At 42.0% G+C, this 17,216-nt stretch overlaps 1 protein-coding gene across 1 annotated transcript in view; it reads left to right on the forward strand.

Moving 5' to 3' along the window:
- The first annotated feature begins 14,706 nt into the window (after positions 1–14,706).
- The window catches only part of LOC126278844 (odorant receptor Or2-like), a 76,122-nt gene continuing 73,612 nt past the window's right edge, over positions 14,707–17,216 (forward strand). The window contains exon 1 of the mRNA XM_049979120.1: positions 14,707–15,042. Within this exon, the coding sequence (XP_049835077.1) occupies positions 14,707–15,042 (336 nt within the window). The remainder of the gene's footprint in view (positions 15,043–17,216) is intronic.

Consider the following 17,216-nt stretch of genomic DNA (forward strand, 5'->3'; position numbering starts at 1 on the left):
AGATGGTTTCTGATGAGTCTTCCTGGATTATAGCTGTGATCTATCTATCTCCTAATTTTTCTAGGTTATTAAGCAGCGTTTGGCTGTCAACAGAACCGAAAGCTTTTTTGAAATCCACAAATGTGACCTTAGGGCTCGCCATCGTCGGACGTGTAGTATGGTTCTGAGGTTCCATATCTGTTCAGTACACAACCTCTTTTTCCTGATTCCCGTCTGGTGATCTCCCTTCCCTGAATTCCGCCTGATGCTGGCCAATATGTGCATCCGTTTGCGCCTTAAGTAGATTCAGTAATGTGTGTGTGTGTGTGTGTGTGTGTGTGTGTGTGTGTGTGTGTGTGTGTGTGTGTGTGTTTGTTTGTTTTGTTTCTGATGGGCATAAAATACAGGGAAGACAGACAAAGCTAAGCTGACTAAAATTGGAAAAATGCCAAACGAGCTGTTGCTGTAGGTTTACCAATTAAACAAATTAAGTAAGCTGCTAAAAATTTTGGAATACCTTTCAGTAAACTGCAAACCATATTAAAGTCGGGAAATGAATCGGGCCTGAACTTAGGAAGGAAGCACGGACAATATTTAAACCACTTAAAGTTACATTGTGTTTGAATTGCGATTCAACGAGCACGTATTTCTATAAGAGAATGTATTCCTATCAGGCACGTTTCGAAACAGAGTGAGAGGATATGTAGAAGGACAATATCTATATAGTTTCTTACCGTTAAATGACAGAGATATTAAAGGAGACATTATTCTCAATTCCAGACCACAATCCAGCTCTGCCTAACGTTGGGGACAATCGTACCATGTTTTGTTCTCGACGAAATTTACACAAAAACCTGCCGTTGCTGAAGAGAACGGAAGCTGAAGCTGAGGCTGTGCTGGAAGAACCATTTAAATCCGTTTCTTAGCTAATACAGAGACTGGGACAGTTGTTCCAAAAGGAGGAGACAGAGCAGGATGAAGGTGGAGGGAGAAGGGAGGGGAGATTGGGGATGGGAATGGATTACTGCTGTCATTGCATCGGGACATTACGCTGAATCAATGGCGACGAGTGAAAATGCCTGCCCAGTAAGCAGGAGATGCAGAATTCGAATCCCGGTCTGGTACACATTTTCATTCGTCGCCGCTGATTCCACGTAATGTCCCGATTCAACTGACGTCAGTGATCCCTTCCCTTTGCTTTCATTTCTCCCCTTCCCCGCCTCCCCCCATACCTTCACTGTACAAATAATGTGTCACAGTAGCGGATTCGGCACGGTGACTGTTCTATCTCATATGTCCAAAACAGCACACACCACTCATTCATATAATACAGAATGTAGACGATTAAGCCAAAGGAAACAATATGTTTATGAAAGCAGAAGGTGGAAATATTGGAGGAGAAGAAGAAAAGGATGAATACAAGAAGGAATCTGATAATGAGGAGGAGGAGGACGACGAGAAGGAAGATGAAAAAGAAGAAGAAGGTAAAGAAATAAAAGCACATGATTACAATTAGGAAAATGACGTTCGCAAGTGAAAGAGGCTGCTCATCAAATCATCAACACACATCGACTGCGGCACCTGGAAAGCACCCAATTCATTTGGTAAACCAGGTAGTCTTCTTGCTAGCTTCAAAAGCGGCTGGCAGAAATTTACATGATAGTGAAATGATATCTATAGAAGAGGAAGGTTGGAAAGCATCGATCATTGCTTGAAGTTTACGATGTCTGTCAAGAATAAAGTGAATGTTGTTATAAAAAGTATGAAATATGACATGTAACTGTTCCACAACAACGACGCACATAGGAGCCGTGGGCATAGTCCAAGGTAAACTCGCAGTCTACTCATTTTGCAAGCCTCAACTTGTCTTAACTTGTTGAGTCAATGACATACATTGCAAACCATGTTCACTTATTGAATAAGCACTTTACTTGTCGGAAAAATTCTGAAATTGCTGCCTCAGCAGTAAATTATGTATAAATATGAGACAACCGTAATACAAGTACATCATTGACGCCATTTGTACTATCGCTGTTGCTACTGTTGCTGCTGCTGCTGTCCTCTGTGGGTGCGCCATTCAGTTAGGAAAAAAAATTGAATGTTATATACGCTACTAAAAATATTAATAAAATTTGTGTTTTGCTTGACAGTTACTTGTTTCAATTCAAAAGTGCAGTCTTTCGGCGGATTCCAAGTTAAGGGACTTGAAGCATTTGGATGGTGGCGGAAAAGTAATATGTATTGAAAGACTTTCAGCACTGAAGAAGGGCGAAAGACACTCAACCTTGAGAGTACAACATGACTGCGCCAAATCTGGAGCACCAGCACTAGTTTACCTGAATAACTGCAAATTTATTTACCGCCTCAGTTACAGTGAAGAAGAGTTTCACTTTCTCAACAGCGGAGGGATGTGCATGATAAATCGTGGAACACTGAACAACATGTACACAGCTGATTTTGAAAACAGTAATAGAAACTGAAATATATTCTTGCGCTTGTACCTAGTAGAAAACTAAATATATAAAAATGTTAGTTCCTTTTCGTAAGGTACGCTATCTGATAAAAATTATCCGGATACCCCACCCCCCCAAAAAGAACATAAGGATTTCATAATAGGTGTATTGTGTTGCCACCTACTGCCAGGTACTACATATCAGCGACCCCATTAGACATCGTGAGAGAGCAGAATAGGGCGCTCGTGGAACTCACGGACTTCGAACGTGGTCATGTGATTGGGTGTCACTAGTATCATACGTCTGTACGCCAGATTTCCACAATCCTAAACATCCCTAGGTCCACTGTTTGCGATGTGATAGTCAAGCGGAAACCTGAAAGGAGACGTACAGCACAAAGGCGTACAGAACCAACTCATGTGTTGACTGATAGACACAGCCGACAGTTGAAGATGGTTGTAACGTGTAACAGGCAGACGTCTATCCACACCCTCCCACAGGAATTCCAAACTGCATCAGGATCGACTGCAAGTACTATGACAGTTAGGCTGGAGGTGAGAAAACTTGGATTTCATGGTCGATCGGATGCTCGTAAGCCACACATCACGCCGGTAAATGCCAAACGGCGCCTCACTTGGTGTAAGAATCTTGAATGGTTCAAATGGCTCTGAGCACTATGGGACTTAACATCTGTGGTCATCAGTCCCCTAGAACTTAGAACTACTTAAATCTAACTAACCTAAGGACATCACACACATCCATGCCCGAGGCAGGATTCGAACCTGCGACCGTAGAAGTCTCGCGGTTCCGGACAGAGCGCCTAGAACCGCGAGACCACCGCGGCCGGCAGAATCTTGAATATTGGACGACTGAAAAGTGGAAAAACGCTGTATGGAGTGAGGAATGACGGTACACAATGTGGCGATCCGATGTCAGCGTGCGGGTATGGCGAATGCCCGTGAACGTCATCTACCAGCATGTGTAGTGCCAACAGTAAAATCCGGGGGCGGTGATGTTGTGGTGTGGTCGTGTTTTTCATGGAGGGGGCTTGCACCCCTTATTGTTTTGCGTGGCACTATCGCAGCACAGGCCTACATTGATATTTCAACCACCTTCTTCCTTCCCACTGTTGAACAGCAATTCGGGGATGGCGATTGCATCCTTCAACACGATCGAATGCACGGCCTGTGGCGGACACGACAATAACATACCTGTAAAAGACTGGTCCGTACAGAGTCCTGACCTGATTCCAATACAACACCTTTGGGATGTTTTGGAACGCCGACTTCGTGCAGGTCTCACCGACCGACATCGATACCTCTCCTCAGTGCAGCACTCAGTGAAGAATGGGCTGTCATTCCCCAAGAAACCTTCCAGCACCAGAGTGAACGTATGCCTGTGAGAGTGGAAGCTGCCATCTAGGCTAAGGATGGGCCAACACCATACTGAACTCTAGCATTACCGATGGAGAGCGCCACGAAGTTGTAAGTCATTTTCAGCCAAGTGTCCGGATACTTCTGATCACATAGTGTATCAAATAAAGAGAATATAAGAGATGTCAATGTTCACTCTCTAAAATAATTTTGTTGAAGCTCTGTGTTTAACTCACATGTGTGTTTAGTTCTCACAAACGAAATTATTAGTTTTTGTTACAATCCAGAAAGGATTGTTAAAAATAATACAGTCACTAAAAGGGAATGCTTTACAAATTCTAAACACTTCATTGTTTTTGAAGTTTGATAGGTTTGATTGCCTTTATTTAACTGTAGTGTTTTTTAATCATAACAAAATGGTTGATTGTTTATTCACATGGTATACATTTTTCTCACAAAATTAAATTCAATGTCGTCTCGATTTTATAAAGGCAGATACAGCTATCAAGACTTGCATGGCTAGTGGAGATATCTCATATTCTAAAATGTGTCGAAGATAAAGAAAATGTGTATTAAATTGGTATGTTTCCACTGTGCACGGGTGCATAAAAGGAGATTATTTTCAGTGTAACAAACCAGTTGACTATGTGGCAAGGACAGTAGGGTATTTCTTTAGTCTGAAAAAATGTATAAATATGAAACGCGTGAAATAAGGAAAAAGTGTTGTATTTAAAAAGCCGTAGTTAACCAGTTACCTGTATCTATTTAACTTTCTTTGAAAAGCAATCTTTTTCATTATAAGTTTTATACTTGAGTCTGTCTTTATCAGTTTTTTTTGTTTCTCAGTTCACTTGTAATAATTCTATTTTTTATAAGTTTACCACTACTTGCCACCTTTAGTTTTTAAGTTTACTGTCATAAGTTGCCAACATTTTCAGTTTTTATATATGCAGCTATCTTTAATTTTCGAAACTTTGTTTCCATATTTAATTTTTAAATTTATCACCACCTTGACTTTGAACTGTCTAAAATCGGCCATATTTAACTTTCCAGATTCCCTAACATATGCGATCATGATTATGTCAATGAAAAAGTTGTTGGGCTTTTGATGTCACAGTGATTACATCATATATAAGGAGATGTGACTTGTGGTATCATGTTAGGTCACTGACCTGTTGTCATGATTTCACGAATGTAAACAAGAGAGGGCTCAGGGTACCACAGCTACACTACTAAGGCATACTTGAACTATCAGAAACAGCACATTTTTAAAAATAAAGAAGAAATGATACGCTACTGCTCTATCAGTGAGGACCATCCCATGGACTGTACAGAAAAAGAGCACAAAGTCAGATTGGACAATGACGAGGTAAGAGATTGACTGTGTGCTTTTGCTGCCTTAACAGAAATAGGGATACCATAGAAAATCTTAAAATGGGTGAGCTCGGTGGGGTTGTTCAGTTGCGTAATTGGAGAGTGGACCTTACAACTTTACTGTAAACTGGTCAAGTGAATGCGTGTAGGTAGTAGTGTCCGTACTGCAGATAATAAAAGTAGAAACTGAAACACTGCAGAAGCACATGGCTACTCTCCTGGAGTAGCATCAAGGGGACCACTGAACTTAATATCTGCATCCACTGAACAGATTGCCATCAGCAGTGCCACATAGCCTCATCCCGTCATACGCCAACGGGAGGTTCGGAATTCTACTTTGGACACTGGTGTGTAGCCGGCTGATCAGGATTCACGCCTCCTCCTCCTCCTCCTCTTCCTCCGAATGGAGCTACACTGACAAAAGTTTCTTGCACCACCAGAATTAAGGATGATTAAATCTGGATAAAGGGGCGTCACAGAAATGTTCTTAACGACTTCGTCTGTACTAGCTTACGTCATATTAGAATATGTAGTTTTCGCAGATAGTATTCGAGTGAACATTACAGTAACGTAACTGATTTGTTACCTTTTGCAAATGTGATGTAACACAGTACGAACAACAGTTTTCCTTATTTACATCCTGTTCTTCTGCCCAATTATTGGAGATCTGCAACAACAGTACGGAGCTTTATCCCAGTTGTGAGCTGTGGATGTGGCCGTTTAACATTTTAATTCCATAAACAATACTACACTTTTGTTAAATGAATGCAGCATTTTCCACTTAGGCGGGAAATGTGCACCAGTTATATATTAGACCATCAAGATCATTGAAATTCGTAAAGAAAAACGAACAACAGCACTTAATGTGAAAACGCTGGGACCGAAGAAAAATTTGAATTAATACAGAGTAAGTGAGAAAATGTTACATTCATTTAATGATTGTATGGCTGTGGTAACCGCGATGAAGAAGTATAGTTTTAGCTGAAAAATTATATCCCCCTTTTTTACACTATTATCAGCAATAAGCCATTTGTACTCTGTTATTTATAGTGTCCCATGTAATGGAACTGGTCTAGGATTCTATTTGAACCACGAACAACAGTATTGGATACACTCAAACAATGGGAATACTCAATACATAGATATTCTTGGAATATCCGGTACACAGACTATTGTCTTTGAAATAACATAAATTTATCTATTAAAATTATGAAGTATTATTTTCTTTATATTCAAATATAAAAATTTATATTCAAACGGTGAATCTGATATAAAAATTTTTAACTTAATTATGTTCCAAATTATATAATTATTTATATTTTTGATTCAATTAAAACTGTAACCACTTTTGAAATTATTTTCAGTACTGTTATTTCCATAATTTATTCAAGGTATTCATTTGAAAAAAATTGTGGGTGGTGGTTAGTGTTTAACCATTTGAAAAAAAATTGTGGTTGGTGGTTAGTGTTGAACGTCCCGTCCACAACGAGATCATTAGAGACGGAGCGCAAGCTCGGGTTAGGGAAGGGTTGGGATGGAAATCGGCATTTGCCTGAAACGATTTAGGGAAATCACGGAAAACCTAAATCAGGATGGCTGGAGACGGAATTGAACCGTCGTCCTCCCGAATGCGAGTCCAATGTGCTAACCACTGCGCCACCTCGCTTGGTTGAAAAAAAAATTGTGAAGAAAATAATTAATTATATACAAATTCCGCTGGATTTAAAAAAGTCGATAGTCTGTAAGATCGCTGTGCTGCGAGTTTTGTTTCTCTAGTCTTCCTGGCCTAGGAATAGGAATCGGTTCTGTTCTGTTGTAAGATGAAGCTGTGTAAGTAGGCTGTTTAGGTTTTTTTATTGGTAACGCCGCCGCCACGTAGCGCTCTGTATAAAAATCACTGGCTGTGCCATGTGCAGTCTGTGGCTGGTTTGCATTGTTGTCTGCCATTGTAGTGTTGGGCAGCGGCAGTTGGATGCTAACAGCGCGTAGCGTTGCGCAGTTGGAGGTGAGCCGCCAGCAGTGGTGGACGTGGGGAGAGAGATGGCGGAGTTTTGAAATTTGTAAGAATTGGTGTCATGAACTGCTATATATATTATGACTAGTGAGGTAAATACATTATTTGTTCTCTATTAAAATCTTTCATTTGCTAACGGTGCCTATCAGTAGTTAGTGACTTCCGTAGTTTGAATCTTTTATTTAGCTGGCAGTAGTGGCGCTCGCTGTATTGCAGTAGCTTGAGTAACGAAGATTTTTGTGAGGTAAGTGATTTGTGAAACGTATAGGTTAATGTTAGTCAGGGCCACTCTTTCGTAGGGATTTTGGAAGTCAGATTGCGTTGCACTAAAAATATTGTGTGTCAGTTTAAGCACAGTCTTGTACAATTGTTCAAAGGGGACGTTTCAGCTGGAGTATGAACTTCGCGAGAGAGTGACTCGTTGTTGTTGCCAAATATTGCCATGTTGAGCAGTTGTAATTTCATGATACTGGAGTAATAAAAATATTATATTTGAAATAAAGGAAATGAACAGAAAAATCGATACAGTTTATCTGAAAGACAAAACCCGGATCATATAACCTAGACATTATCATTACATTATTCTATCAGCGTGCCTCATTTACGATGAGGAGCCATAAAAGGACAAAAAGCAGTTATTATTCAACGATCTTCTTCGTCAGACATTTATCTACAATGTAATAGCGTTGCAGTTATAGAAAAGTACACTTCAATTGACATTTTTAAAATTCATATTTTTGTAATGGTTTTTCGCGTCGGGTGGGTGGTCGTGTCCTCCATCGCTTCGCGGTTAAAAGCACCATAAATCATCATTTCAAGGGGCTGTTGTAGGTTCCGATCTGGTGTAAATATTCTGGGTGGGCCAGACAACGCCACCCTAGACTAACCATTAAACGTACACATAAAATTGTGCGCCGACATTAATGCTCCCCCAGAAATTTCACAAATCGAGATTGGACCATGAATGAATCGAGGTATTCCAAAATGAGACTGGACCGTGAATGGACAAAATAATGTCATCTTAGTCATTCCGCATCAGTTTACAGATCGTTTCTCGTCGTACGTTGTCTGGGGAGAAAATGATAGTCGCTATTTTCATAGGACCTCTGTTCAAAGAAACCGGTTTGGTAGTATTCAGATACTGGTATAAGAACGCGCTGAAATGATACATGGACCCTCACGTCATCTTTGGCGGTCTAAGGAATTGTATTAACGTCCAGAAGAACATAAACGAGGTACTGAACCTGCATGTCCGACTAGTTACTTGAGCAGCTACTCCAAACTTCCTGTTCATGGGCGTTAGATAAGGTGGCAGACAGTCAAGGAATATTTAAGGGAATTGGTTTACAAAAATTAATTTTAATGGCCCCAGCCCAGTTTTTACCAGTTTTTGCCCAGAACAATTTCGGCTGTGCCTACGTGACCCACGTTTCCTGCCTTTCAGAACCGAGGCAGTTCTGTCTGATATAAGTTTCTGACAAGAGACGCGCTCGGCCCTCTGCTGACGTTTAGTAGCAGATTCACACATTCTGCTGAGTCAATAAGTGCGTAGGAGGCAGGTCACTTGTGTGGACGGTTCTGCGGAACTGGATACAGTTACTTCCCTCTCTTGTGAACGAGCCCTAAGGTAGAAGAAACATCTTTCTGGAGAATCAAATCCTTGGCTCTGCACCCGATGACCAACAAATCTTAACACGAGTCGACACCTGTCCCGTCATTCATTGTATTTATTTTAGTCGACCTCCTAGAGTGGCATCCACTTGGTAACTTCCGACTCCAGGTGCGACCCACCTATCTCACAGACTGAAATATATTCTCTTTATTTGACCTAATTTCCTTGTTTATCACATAACGTCAGCCCTGGACGCCCACCTGATAAGTCCTCACCGCTGGACCTCCGGTACGTTGTCGCCAGAAGCGGGATGCAACAACCCACTCTTCCAGTACCTGCACAACGTTATTGCACTGCTACCTTTAAGTTCTTAAATAGTAAAATTTAGAAGGCGGGGAAAATAAAAGCGGCCAAGTACACAGAATTCCTGGATACAAAGAAATACAGTAGAGGAAAATTATTATAGCAGATGTTGAAAGTGCGTGCTTTCAAATAACTACGCAACCTCCGACTCAGAGTTGCAATGTTAAAAGTTTTGGCTGGTTTCGTTGTCTAGGGGCTGAGATAGGTAGTTGCCTCATTACAGGCAAAATACTGCTGATTCTACAGTATACGCTAAGAATAAACACATGAGTCGAATGGTCGAAGCTTTCTATCACTTGGCAATTGCGAGTTGTGAATGTAACACATAAATTTATAAATGAAAGATTGCAACTAAATAAAATCTGCAGGTACTGTCTTAACGACTTTAAAGGATGAGTACGATAGTAGAAGTACTTTTGATTGCTGTATATTTCTGACCAAACACTTATTGGCGTCGATGGTCCACCAATTAAATAAAATATAAGTTAAATAATAGGGAAACAAAAGATTCCTACTTCGCATAATTTGTTATGAACGACAACATAGCTCGCAAGATATTCACTTCCAAACGTGTACTACGTCTTAGTTCACAAGTCGGCATTCCGAAGTATTTCTATCTCTCGCGGCCACACGCAAACCACTCCACTCTCCAAGTACTTTCGTCGACTACGCGTTCATTGCACCATCGCGTCCAGCACTTCCCGTGTCCAAAAATGTTTGAAATGGCTCTGAGCACCATGGGACGTAACATCTGAGGTCATCAGTCCTCTAGACTTAGAACTACTTAAACCTAACTACCCCAAGGACATCACACACATCCATGCCGACGCAGGATTCGAATCTGCGGCCGTAGCAGCCGCGCGGTTCCGGACTGAAGCGCCTAGAACTGTTCGGCCACCGCGGCCGGCTTCCCGTGTCCGGTACTCCCGAATTTCCGCCCTGCCAGAACTTCGGTAGTCGCCTCCCTTAGTAACGAGCGCTGTGATTGGCTAGAGCGCTCTCTCCACGTCTCCAAGCTAACGTACACCCACAAACATAAAACACATTCGAAATAATGGATTTATATTTAAATAACTTGAAATTAAATAAATTCCTACGACTGGACCATAAAAACATTCTAACACACATTGTTATTAGCTACATAAACAAATTAAATGAACGTATACCAAAGGAATAGAACAAAGGGTAGACCAGTAGCCTAATGTCTCTGTGCTTTCTAAAACACAGTAAATATATAACTAATTTCTTCAGGAATGGTATATATCGGATATAAAGAACACATATATGAACGAATATATTTATAAGCATGCTGCTGCCGTTTTTTCGTGTAACTGTGGATTACTTATGGCCGGCCACTTTCACCTCTAGTAACTCATGTACTATACAAGTCACATGCCTGAAATTTATACCAGTTTAGGTTTATACTAATAGCTTTCTAAAGACACGTCAATCGACGAAATCGGACAAAGCTTTTAAATTTTGGAAATTCATTGCTGGGTGTTACTTGTATAATTTAGCGTCAGATACTAAACTTGAAACTAATAAATATATGGAAAATCTGATTACACCATCAGAACCGTCGTGCAAATAATGGTAATGTACATGTTTCTTTTTGAGGTATCATGATTCATCTGGCTACTATTAATTTCTATGCGAACTGTGAAATGTCTGCCATTAAGGTTTCACAAAGTTCGCCATCTTTGGTTGTCCCGGAGCACACGTCACCAAGGAATTCCCAGCCAAGTGCTCCGGCCGTTGTGAGGCACCACGCGGATGTTAACGAGCTCGTCCCCGCAGCGCGGCCCGAGCGGTGGCCGCCAACTCTGAACTTAGAATATTTCCAGAGCGCCGCAACTCCCCCATTACTTCACAAAAGCGACTACCATTCATCTCTTGGCACTTTTGGGCCCTGGACAGCAAAGTTACTGATGACGAATCGAAGCTGGACTACTGGAATTCCTGCAGTCTCATCTAAACTGTTCTGCTGCTGTTGTCGAGGACTATTAGGGTTGTGGCGATACACCTTAAACTCACAGGTAGATCAGGTGGCGTGAGTGGCCAGCAAGAGCAGCGACCAGACTGACACCTGCTAACAGTCCTGTCAGATGTGAAGATTGTGTAAATGTGCTCCAATGGTCAGTTGGTTGTATGGGCAGTTGCTCCATCCTGATGGAAGTAATTGTAGGTCTTTCTCACCTCCGTTAATGCTGCCAGAAATGGTTTCAAAATGTAGGCAATATAACTTGCCGAAATTAGAATCTGATGAAAGAGCGTGATACCAGTAATGGGGCATGCAGACACTGTATTGGAAACCCCGAACACATGCAGTGGCGTTTAGTGGAAGTTATGCTGCTTCTCCACTGCCAAACCCAGTGATACTGTGAGTTGACATAATCACTAAGGTGAAAACAGGCTTCATCAGATAAAAAGAACAGATCCATGTCCAAGTCATTCTTTGTTAAGGGGACCCAGAACGTCCTATACCTACAATGTTAAATGTAAGGAACATTTTCTTATGAACTATTAGCACCAGAATGATGAAACTTTTACAGTATAATATTACATATATTTAATACCATGTACCATGTGGATTTTAATTTATTGCTGTTTTTTGGGAAGATATTAATTATTTTTTTACTGAAAATAATTGACACATTTTTTGGCATAGTATCTTTGAAATAAAATCTGTTATCAATTATGTATCACAAAAAGACGACGATACAAGGTGCATATTGGCACTCTTTACATCTCTTGAAAATTTTAAGTCTTTATCTCTAACAGTTTAGCAGAAAATGTTCCTTATATGGTAAAAAAGTGAACTTGCGGAAAACGAGTTTCAAAGTTTCACTAACATTTTAGTGGAGTCCAGCACCATAAGAGGGGTTTTCACTGTGATTAGACGTCTCCCCATCTAGCCTTCCTTTCACCCCTTTCATTCTTTGTCTGGCTTGTCTCTCACACTCCTTTTCTTTCCTTTCAGCATCCCGTTTCCTCTCATTGTCTATTGACATCATTGCACTCACCATGTACTTTCCGGGCATCACATCCTACTTCTACAGCACATTGCACTTTATAATGTTACCTTTGTTGTACGTAGCAATGGCATCATAAACTCCAAAATGAAGAGTATGAATTTCCACAAACACGTTTTTTTGGGATTCTGGTCCAAATTACATTATTCACACTCTCATTTTGATTTTGTGTACGTCCTTGGAGACATTTCTTCAAAACTTGAGTTGCGGAAAGATCTCTGAAAATTGGTTTTATAGCCTTCATGACAGTTTCTGGTAGACTGTGATGATGCTTGTATACACGTTCATATCCCTGATATTTGTTGTACTTGCACCAGGAATTGGGTCCCTGTGGGCATAGTCCATGTAGTGGTTCCTCGTCAGTCGATAAGGTGTGGTAGTAAAGTGCCATTACAGCCTTTTCCACTGCATCAACACTGTGAGTATTTTGTCTTATTGCCAGTCCATAGCCTCTCTGCAATCTGTTGATTACCTCGTTTGTCAATCTTTTAGCTCAACCCAAAGGTTTTCCATCACTGTGTACTTGGCCTTTCATTGTGGTCTTCAGTCGACGCAGCCTTGTTCCCATACGTTTCTGAACGTGACCTATGTACTCCTGCTTAGTAATGGTAACATCATTTCCATAAGATTTCAGTTCAGATACAGCAGCAAAAGACTTCGAATCACCATCAACCAGGTATCTGACCTTGTACCGCAGAAGAGAGTGACTGAAAATGTCTTTCACACCGGAAACTTCCATGGCCTCACTAGACCCTCTGTAATTTCTTCGACAGTTTTCTGCATGCTCATCCTTCACTCTTTAGGACACCTATAGTGCTTGGATTTAATTACAACATCTATCACTTTTGTAGTATCAGCACTTGTTGCCGGTATTACCCCATTATGTGAAGTGTACCCGCGCTTCTGCCACGTACCATGTAGTGTGACAGTCAGGTCCCGAGGATTCTGACCATCTGGAATTTCTTCATTCACCGCCACAGCCTCCTCCACTGGTTCTTTCATGGATTCTTGGAGAATATCTTCAACACAGGATCCAACAACCGAGTTATATTTTGAGAATTTCGTTGGTGGTGGTGGTAGATTCATTACACCACAAAACATTTGACCAGCAGAGTATCCCTTACCGATTCACCTTAGAGGCTAAACACATGTAATATTTACACCGTAGTACCTGCTTTTCTCACTATCAGTTTCACCTTGGCCTATTTCGACATGTTCTGAGTTCCAAAATGAAACACTGTAATGACAACTAGCACAATGGAGACAGATTTCTGCTGCAAGTCCTATGTGTCGCTTGGCATTTACTGACATACTCAATTCGCAACATTCCTTACACAGTACTGAACCCTCAATCACCTTTGAGAGCAATGAAATGTTAATTATTTCGTTCACATTATCTTCGCTAGACTTCTCCAATAAACTGCAGTATTTTTCAGTTGATCCATGCAACTTCTTGCTTGTGCTAGAGACAAGAGTAGATTTAACTTCATGAATAACCTCACTATTTTCAGATTCATTTCCCAAGTTCGGAGAAATTGTCACAGTTCCACTAGTGTACCTCAGAGGAGGCTTCTTCCTGTTGTACACTCTGTTACTAAATCGAGGCATATTTGATAAGTTCCAGTTACGCAATAGAAATACAACATCAATCGTGCAATAACCACAAAATGCTCAATGTAAACAACAGTATCCAAATTTTGGAAAGACCGGAAGTTTTGAAAAACGATGTTTTCAATGAACATGTATCCATGGAAATTCAATGTCGCGACACGCCCTCTGCAGCACATTATTGAAAATAATATTTTCAGTACTTGGAGTTGAACTACAGGTAAGATTAATATGTCATTTTAAAGAGGAAGATCTGAAGCATTTTATTTCACAAGAAACTGAAAACTCAAAATTTCATCATTTTTAGGATCCAGGTTCCCTTAACTCAGTGAATAGCCACTCAGAAAATTCGAGGCACTTAGAAGCATCTGCTGGTTTTAATGCATGAACAACATACTCTCGGTAGGGATTAATGTGGAGGTGCACGTGGAGTATTCACCCGCATGACCTACTTGATATGCCAGTCTCTTGCGACAGGCATCAGGTTGAACTGGTAGGACTCCGAAACATTTTCTGGTGAACTGCAGCCACATTTTCTGGGCTGAGCGCACATTAAATTTCTCGGCAAATAAACCTGACACACCCTTTCCACGAATTTGTTGACAAGTAACTTTCCACAACAAACACCGGTTGCTCCACTGTGAGTACCATCGTTCCGTTCACACTGACTCAGCCCGCACTGGATCACGTGGCGGACGTGCACGTGGTGTGTGTGAGTCATGGTGTGTGGTTATAAGCAAGCATTCGCGTCCAATCGTATCCACTCGTCCGGACCACTTTTATTTGCCCTTGCCTGTACAACGTATTAAATCGTACTTTGTCTGTAGATCATTATTCCTGGCTGATCCCTAGTCTGAAACAGTGACGATCACTGCTGTATGCGTAGGGATTGGTCGCCATGACAGCAGCTCGTCCATCGGATTCGACGGTGGGGGCAGCCGAGGCGGCCAGCGACCTGGGCTACCTGCTGGCGCCCCTCCATTGGACGGCCATCATGCGGCACCCGCGCAGCGTCACCGGCTCGGCTCTCCTCTTCCGGCTGTGTACCCTCGTCTTGGCGGCCATCTCCCTGTCCTTCTTCTGCTCCGAGATCGCCGTGGTTTGCCGCCAGGGCACCGCCGACCTGGACGTCTTCACGCTGACGCTCAGCGTCTCGGACACCACCGGCACCTGGCTCGTCCGCCTGGTGCACATCGCAATCCGTGAGCACGACTTCCACCGGCTCGCGCTTCAGGTCAGTATCGCAAGCGAGTGAGGCCACATCCAGCCGCACTGGGCACATTGAAAGCTGACGCTGAATTTATTTTGACGCTCCATGCCCTTCTTTCATAGTCACGTCGTGCTCACAAGCGCCATGTTCGCAACTCTGTGTGCCAATTACACGAGTCAAGTAGCGTAATCGGTTCAAGGAAGAAGATGATGATGATGATTTTGGTTTGTAGAGCGCTCAACTGCGCGGCCATCACAGCCTATACAAATTCCTAATCTGAACACAATCCAATCTCGCCACTTTTCATGAATGATGATGGAATGAATAGGGCCGGTCAGTGTGGCCGACCGGTTCTAGGCGCTTCAGTCTGGAACCGCTCTGCTGCTACGGTAGCAGGTTCGAATCCTGCCTAGGGAGCAACGTCCTTAGATTAGTTAGGTTTAAGTAGTTCTAAGTCTAGGGGACTGATGACCTCAGATGTTAAGTCCCATAGTGCTCCGAGCCATTTGAAACATTTTTTTAACTATTTGAATGAATAGGACAACACACACGCCCGTCCCTAGTCAGAGAAAATCCCCAACCCGGCCGGGAATCCTATCCGGGGACCCCGTGATCCATTGTTAGCCACTAGACCACGAGCTACGGATTCCAACAAAGAAACTCATGGCAAACCTAATAGGTTGGTACCAAAGTTCGTAGAGTTTTTGATTTGTATGTTAGTATTGCGATCGCTCTGGGTTTATTTTTGGGTTGTTATTTTTTATTTGTAGTTCACTGTTGATGTTTGAGTTTAAGCATGTTCATTTTGTCATTTTGAGACAGCGAGTGCTGCTGTGGACGCTAGAAAGTGGAGTTTCAAGTGGTGAAATCGGAATATTTACGACGTATTCTTCTGCTTGAGTTTATTAGAGGGATATAATAATGTCGTGTGACGAGGGCCTCCCGTCGGGTAGACCGCTCGCCTGGTGCAAGTCTTTCGATTTGACGCCACTTCGGCGACTTGCGCGTCGATGGGGATGAAATGATGGTGATTAGGACAACACAACACCCAGCCCCTGAGCGGAGAAAATCTCCGACCCAGCCGAGAAACTAATCCGAGCCCTTAGGATTAACAGTCCGTCACGTGACTGAACATAGTAGGGCAACAAAACAGTTTTCTAGTTTTAAGGAGGATCGTTTTTACATTAGTGATGCTCCATGTTCAGGAAGACCTCTGGAGTTTGATGAAGATCGGTTAAACGCATTAATCCATAATTATCCACTCAGTGTACTCGAGAACTGACAAATGTAATGAACTGTGACTATTCTACCATAGTACGACATTTACATGCAACGGGGAAGATTAAAAGATTGGGCGTGTGGGTACCGCATGCTATTAGTCAAAATAAAATATTCAGCGGGTGGCCATATGTGCATCTTTGCTTGCTCTTCATGAACCGAGACGCGAACAGCACCGACCATTCCTATCCTGTGTCGCTACTGCTGAGGAGAAATGGTGTCTTCACGCTAAAATTAGGAAAAGAAAAGAAGAGTTGAACCAACATAAAACAGCAACTCCCCGTACAAAGAGCTTCGCACATTAAGAAAAGATAATGTTAGCATCTGGTGGAACGGCGACGTGATTTGTGCTATGAATTCCTTCCCCGACGTGTAACAATCACTGTTAACATTTATTGTCTACATAAGACGTCTTACAGATACAGTCCACGAACAACGACCAGGAAGACAGCGTGATGTTACTCCACGATGACGCATTCTGCTAGGCTGACATAAGACATCATATCGGACATCTGTTGGGAAGTCATACCGCACCCACCTAATTCACCTGATCTTGTGCTCTCGGATTTTCACCTTCTCCGTTGTCTACCCAACAATATTCAAGCAACTTCCTTTCCGGATGAAGATACCCTTATAACATAGATCGACGAGTTCTTTCCGGAAAACCACGTGATTTCTACAGTTGCGGAAACGAAAATTTGCCCCAGCTTTGGCAGACTTTTATAACTAGTGAACGAGAATATATTAGTGATGACTAATGTTTCGGTATCAGTGTCCGTTATGAGCTACGAACTTATTCACCTACCCAATACTTCTAACGTGCAAGGATAAGTAAATAACTACCATAGGGATACTGACTTCAGGATTTGCCTACAGGAGATAGGGAAAATAACTTCGTAAACAGTGAAATATTTTCTGCA

The sequence above is a fragment of the Schistocerca gregaria genome, chromosome 6 (assembly GCF_023897955.1).
Source record: "Schistocerca gregaria isolate iqSchGreg1 chromosome 6, iqSchGreg1.2, whole genome shotgun sequence".
Lineage (NCBI taxonomy): Eukaryota > Metazoa > Arthropoda > Insecta > Orthoptera > Acrididae > Schistocerca > Schistocerca gregaria.